The sequence below is a fragment of the Pteropus alecto genome, unplaced genomic scaffold, assembly GCF_000325575.1.
Source record: "Pteropus alecto unplaced genomic scaffold, ASM32557v1 scaffold21, whole genome shotgun sequence".
Classification (NCBI taxonomy): domain Eukaryota; kingdom Metazoa; phylum Chordata; class Mammalia; order Chiroptera; family Pteropodidae; genus Pteropus; species Pteropus alecto.
The window spans coordinates 17,877,843-17,884,832 of record NW_006436282.1 but is presented as its reverse complement, the minus strand read 5'-3'; the positions used below and the strand labels follow the sequence as shown (position 1 = coordinate 17,884,832).

The following is a 6,990-nucleotide window of genomic DNA, read 5'->3' as shown; positions in this document are numbered from 1 at the left end:
AATGGTGCTGGGACAACTGAATCTCAACATGCAAAAGAATGAGATTGTACCCTTATCTCACACCATGCATGAAAACTAACACAACATGGATCAAAGGCCTAAATTTAAGAGCTAAAACTAAAAAACAAACAAACAAACAAACAAACAAACAAAAACTGTCAGAAGAAAACATAGAAACATAGGGGTAAATCTTCAAAATTTTTAATTTGGCAATGTATTCTTAGATATGACACTGAAAGCACAAGCAACAAAACAAAATATAGATAAACTGAACTTCATCAAAATTAAAAACTTTTGTGCTTCCTAAGATGCTATTAAGAAAATGAAAAGATAGTATACAGAACAGGAGAAAATATTTGTAAATCATATATCTGACAAGAGACATATCTAGAATATATAAAGAATTCCTGCATCTCAATAACAAGGCAACCCAATTTAAAAATTACAGAAGATATGAATATACATTTCTCTAAAGAACATATACAAAGGGCCAATGAGCATGTAAAAAGATACTCAATACCATTAGTCATTAGGAAAATACAAATCAAAACCACAAAAGATAGGATATCACATGCACTATGGGTATAATAGGAAGAAAAAGGAAAATAAGTGTTGGCAAGGAGGTGGAGAAATTGGAACCCTCATACATTGCTGGTGGAAATGTAAATTGGTGGAAATTTTCCGCTGTGGAAAACAGTTTGACAATTCCTTAAAAAATTAAACACAGAAGTACTACATGACCCAGCATTCCATTGTTAGGTGTATATCTAAAAAAACTGAAAACAAATATTCTAACAAAAACTTGCACATGAATGTTCATAGCAGCATTATTCACAATAGCCAAAAGGTAGAACAATCCAAATGCCCATCAACTGATGAATGGATAAAGAAAATGTGTTATATCCATACAACAGAATATTATTCAGCCATAAAAAGGAATAAACTACTGATATGTGATATAGTCACAAAAGACCACATATATGATTTCATTAATATGAAGTATCCATAATAGGCAAATCTATAGAGCTAGAAAGTAGATTAGTGGTTGTTTAGGACTAGGGTGGTGGGTGGGGAGGGTATGATGGCTAAAGGATACAGGATTTCTTTCTGAGGTGATAAAAATGTTCTAAAATTATTATGGTGATGATTATACATATTTGTGAATATACTAAAAAAACAAGTAATTGTACACTTTAAACGGATAAATTGTATTTCATGTGAACTATATCTCAATAAAAATGTTTAAAAGAAATAAGCACCCATACTACAGCTGTAAAAAAAAAAAAAAGAAAGAAAAAAATGATACTCCGTATGCCCTCGGGAATTTAACCTCATTCCTACAGCAGTCCTATGATGCCTAAATAACCGGAATCTATCGCAATCTACCCAGGACTGAGAATTCTGTGCCCTGAAAATGTAACCTAAAAATAATTTTGAAGCTATAGGAATTTTAGTTGTTTGTCTTAGTCCATTCGGGCTGCTGTAACAAAATGCCGCAGACTGGGTGGCTTATAAACAAGAAACGTTTATTTCTCACAGTTCTGGAGGCTGGACGTCGAGGACCATGGCGCCAGTATGGGTGTGTTCTGGTGGAAGCTTCTTCCTGGTTCATAGCTGGCACCTTCCTGCCACACCCTCCCATGGTGGAAGGGGTGAGCAAGCTCTCTGGAGTCTCTTATTAGAGCTAGTCACCTCCCAAGGGCCCTACTTTCTGATACATCACATTGGGCATTAGAATTTCAACATATAAATTTTGGGGAGTACAGACATTCAGACCATATTATTCCATGCTGAAGATATTTCAAAAGTCCTTCTTATTTCACAGGTATCGGGAATTACGGGAGTCTCTCCATCAATGTCGGCTTCCATGGGGCGCTGACAGGGAATGTGGTGGGATGATACCTATTTCACTCCCTGAGGGACATAGGCCAAAACATGAATTTCCCTGTGTCATGGGCAGGGGACATCATCAGCATTTTGGATGTGGTGAAGAAACCTGGCCAAGGTAAATGATCTTTCTGCCCTTCACGTAGAGGTCTTGGTTGTTCATTTTTCTTTATTTCTATAGAGTCCTTTGTTAACTTAAATCTACCTCCAGACTGATTTCTTTTACTATTTATAAGAAGACACAGATGGAAAAACTAATTATATGATTTCTAATTGTGCAGTCAGTTTAAAAAAATCTGTGTTTATAGATGTCTCTGCCGTCCTTAGAGATGTTCAAGTATTATGATCAGGAATTTTGATTACTTTCACTCCCCTGCTAGTCACATTTTATCTAAAACTAAATGGGAATATTCCTGAGAGAGATTAAATTAAATGTGTTTTTGCTTGAGCAAATGGCTGGCCTAATTTATAGAGATGTTCTAGATATTTTGGAACTTTTGATTTCTAATTTGTTCATTAATCTATGGGACATTATTTTATTTTTTTATTTCTTTATATTTTTTATTAAGTTTATTGGGGGTAACATTGGTTAATACAATTATATAATTTTCAGGTGTACATTATCATTTGACATCTGTATATTCTATTGTGTGTTTACTACCCAAAGTCCAGTTTCCTTCAGCTACCATATATTTGATCTCTTTTACCCACTTCACCCTTCCCTTATCCCCCTATATTTGACCCCCATTACCCCATCTCCTCCTCCCCCACCCCACTAGTAACCACTAGTCTATAGTCCTCTGGTAACCACTAGTCAATATAGTCCATGGGGATTGTTTTCAATAATTAAAATATTTCAATAATCATTTACAAATTTTAAAGTCACTCTTTCAGCAACTTTATTCAAAATACAGGTCAAGACTAAAGAGAAAACAAAAACAAAAACAAAAACAAAAAAACCCCAGAGCAACAAATTAAATGTCATATTATATACTCAAATTTATAAAATTTACTCAAAATAAAATCGATCAAACCTTCACATAGAGCCTCGTTATTCCAGCTTTATCTAACAATCCTGCTTACCTAGTTTACTAACAAGCTATCTAACTAGTTTGTTGTTCTAAAGCAGTTAAAAGAGATAAATTAGGAAAGACAAGGCACAGCTAGAGAAACGGTAAATATAGGGACACGTGGTGGCGGACGGCCTTATCAAAGCCTCAGTAAAGCAATAAAAAGCAGACAAATGAAAACAATGCAATTGGAAAGATGTGATACTGACACATAGACCGTGAGAGCCTCAAGTTCGTTAAAGCATCCAACAAATTTTTTAAGGTCCCCTTTCACGGAACTCACTTTCTAATAAAACATGGATTTATAATATCTTTGTAAAGTGGATATTGTTACCCTGGTTTTACAATAAACAGAGACCCAAGAGATTCAGTTCCTTTCCTTGAGTCAGACAATTATAAAACTATAGAACTGGGACTAGAGCCCAGATTTATTTGACTCCAAAGCCCAAGTTCTATTCATCTGTTCACTCATTCATTGACTCCAGCTATTCATTTATCTATTCAGTAACTTAAGCAATAACAAGCATGTTCTAGAGACTGAGGGTGAAGCTCCTTATGAAATTTATAGCTATTGTCCCAAAATTTTATATAGTAAAAAAGTGTACAATATTCTAAAAGAATTGTAATTATACTCGCAGGATTCCAACATCTAAGAAAGAAAGTCAAAGACTCTTTTCTTAAGAGAAATACAGCTTGAAATGAGAGGTTCATGTCTGGTGCCTCATTAAATGCAGCTCGAGACACTGGTAGAGGAAATATTATCAATCCCAATTTGGATGCCAATCATCCCTGACTCAGAAATTCAAGTTAATGAATTCTATTCTCTTCACATCCTTTTATGTTAAATGTTATCATTTTGCCATATTTATCTCTTAAAAATATATTTAAGACAGTCCTATCTTCTGATAAAATGCAAATCACTTGACAAGCAACTACAGAATATGTTTTATCTGGTTTCCTAAAAGGAAATAACTTATATCACAATATATTTCTTTCTCCTCAAAAAGAGCCTTTTAAACAAAATAACAAAAAAATTTCTCGCTCTCTGAGGGGTTAAGCCCCTCTGGTCCATACAGAAGCTTATCCCTACAACTGCACCCTGCCGCCTCCCCTGGAGGGGATTTTTAGTGAGGTGTTGTGGTGCCACACATCACCCCACTCTGTGTGAGAAACACTGTCGCTCCTTTGCCTCCCCAAGTCACATATCTTTGGAAATTAAAAGTACCGACTTCTGAGGAAAATGTCTAGGTGAGACATCTTACAGTATGTCATCTGAGGTTAAGAAGTTCTGAGAACATGGCTTCCTAGAGGAACTATAATTATATATATATATTACATATACATGTTCTAATGCAATGTCAGTGTCATGTCATGTGGGACATCACTGTCCTTTCTGACACTTTTAGACATAACTATATCTAAGTAAAACTCTTTTAAAGGGATCTTAGCAATATTTACTTAACCACAATGTTTCAGAAATTCTAAGCAAAGTCAGTCATTACCTAATTTACTAGAAAAATGAAGTTACAAAGTAATGAAAATGTATAATTTTCTTTTCCATAAATACTTCCTAAGTTTGGTGAAGTAGCATAATTTTTACTTTGTCTAAGAAAAACAAAATGGATTCTTCCTCTTAATGTACGGTCAAATGTTAAAAACCTGTTAAATAGATATGTAGTGCTCTGTGAATTATAGAATACTTTGAAATTCCTGGTAACCAGCCCTCTTTAATAATTATAAAAGCAGTGATAGCTGTAGTAGTTATAATACTTGAAGTTTAATATGACCATATGAAGCAAAATCACAGAATACGCCCCTCCTGCTGCCTAAAAAAATGAAACAAATACAGAATTTACCAGCATCCCCCAAACAATAAAAGGGAACATTGCCTTATGCCATTAATTTTAATATGCCAAGAAATTCTATGTAGTTTATTTGCAGTTCCTAACTAAATGTTTCTCAAGAGGGTATCTGGGGCAGGACAATTCTTTTTCCCACATGTTCTAAGATATTTAGCATCTCTGACCCTTAACCTATAAATACCAGCAGCATTCTGCATTCACTGTGACAAACGATGAAACCACCCACACATATTTTCAAACTCTCCCCGGAAGTGTTGGGGTCCAGGGGAAGCTACACTATTGGCTGAGAGGCATTAAGCCTAAACCCATCTCTACATTCCAAATGCATATTGAGGAAAGGTGAGTCTACAAAATCTTGATAATTCTCCAATTTGAAGAGAAGATTTAAAGATTGAGTAGGGAATCCTAATAGAAAAGAAAAAATGACTCAAGAGTAGAAGCCCCTATTTTAAAACAAGATCTCAAGAGAGATAAAGTTCCGTAGAATGTGTAGTCTTCCAGAACACTGTGTGGACTTGAGGAAATGGGCAGAAGTCCACGGGTATGAGTCCTTCCCAAATGGAAGGAATGTGCCCTGTAGAGGACCTTTCACAGGATCTTGGCTCTATCTGACACCATGGGAGCACTTCTCTGCTGTCTCCATCCCACAGGCTGAAGAAGATGGAGAGAATAATACTGAGCCATCAAGCTTGTAGCACAGACAGAAGGCAAACTGACCTTGGATGGCAAAAAAAAAAAAAACCACAAAAAAACAAAAAAAACAGAATTCACCAGCATTATATCATAGCAAATAGCTGGATTTAGATTAGACAGCGCTGTCTAATTAAACACATATAATAAGAGAACAAATGGCCAGGCAACTTCGTAAATCAGGAAGAGAAAAAAATATGACATATCACACACACACACACACACACACACACACACACACACACACAAAACCAGTCTAGGAAAAAACAAAGCCCAGGAAATGAAAGTAGATTCCCTATAAAAGGACTAAATAAGTATATGAATCTGATAAAAGACCAGATAAGTGGACAACAGAATATTATAAAATGGGAGATCACAGGACTAAGAAAAAAAATACAAAAACAATGCAAAACAACTCAGAAATCTAGGGAAAAAAAGAACCAAGAAGAAACAGAATAAATGTGACTGAAAATTGACAGTGGTGTATAAGCACAATAAATCATGGGGAAGGCAGAGGGAAAGGTAAGAATATTAAAGCAATAAAAAATTATGGATATGAAGAACAAGTAAATCATCATAAGGAAAACTGATGTCCCAAATGTACAGAATCTAACAAGTAGAACAGAAAAAGTTGTTCAGAGATATACAAGAAAATTCCCATGAAATTAAGAAAGAGCTAAATCTGAAAATCAAAAGAACATAACATGTGATGGGGGAAAAAAAAAAAAAACCCAACTAGAATGGAACTATTGACTTTGAGATCAACCTGGTTTTATTATTGAATTCATAAAGAAAGAGTTCTTTAGACATTCAAGCAGGAAAGGCAAGGCCCTACAAGGAGGAAAAATGAGGCTGACCTCTAGCCTCTACAGCAGTATTCAATGCCAGAAGACACATCTTTAAAGTTTTGAGGAAAAGGAGATATAAGCCAAAGAGACTGCAGCAAAATTATCAAGCGTAAAGGCTAGAGGCGGACATCTGCAGCATGAGGGAATCTGGAGTATGTAGCACCCAATCAGTCCTTCTTTTAAAAAAAAATATCTGAGAACGAAATTTAACAAACCGAAAAATTAATCAAAATAAAGAACTCGAGAACAGAGAAGCTGTGACAAAAGGGCTGATGGTGAACATCGAATCTATCCAACGTGATTTGAAGAAGTATTATGACGGAACCAGGTAAATGTTATAAGCCCTGGCCAAGTACAAATTATATAAACGACCAAAACGAAGCCATCGGGGAGAGGAAGCGGAAGCGAGTGAAGCAGGGCTCATCTTATCTTTCATGCCTGAGCATCAAAAGGATCTAAAAAATAATGACTCCAACATCCTAAATGTGAAAAACTTTTTTAAAATTTTGCACAGAACTTTTAGAAATGTGTATCTACATAGTGAACAGATATTTACCTATGGTCAGGAATTCCTTCAGTTTTACTTTTTCATCTCTTAAATGCTAATAAAATTTAAAATTAATTTTTTTTTTT

General features: G+C 35.2%; 1 protein-coding gene across 1 annotated transcript in view; it reads left to right on the top strand.

Annotated features, from left to right (window-relative positions):
- The window catches only part of CUNH7orf31 (chromosome unknown C7orf31 homolog), a 39,324-nt gene that overhangs the window by 7,982 nt on the left and 24,352 nt on the right, over positions 1–6,990 (top strand). The window contains exon 2 of the mRNA XM_006912005.3: positions 1,826–2,005. Coding sequence (XP_006912067.1) covers positions 1,826–2,005 — 180 coding nt within the window. The remainder of the gene's footprint in view (positions 1–1,825; positions 2,006–6,990) is intronic.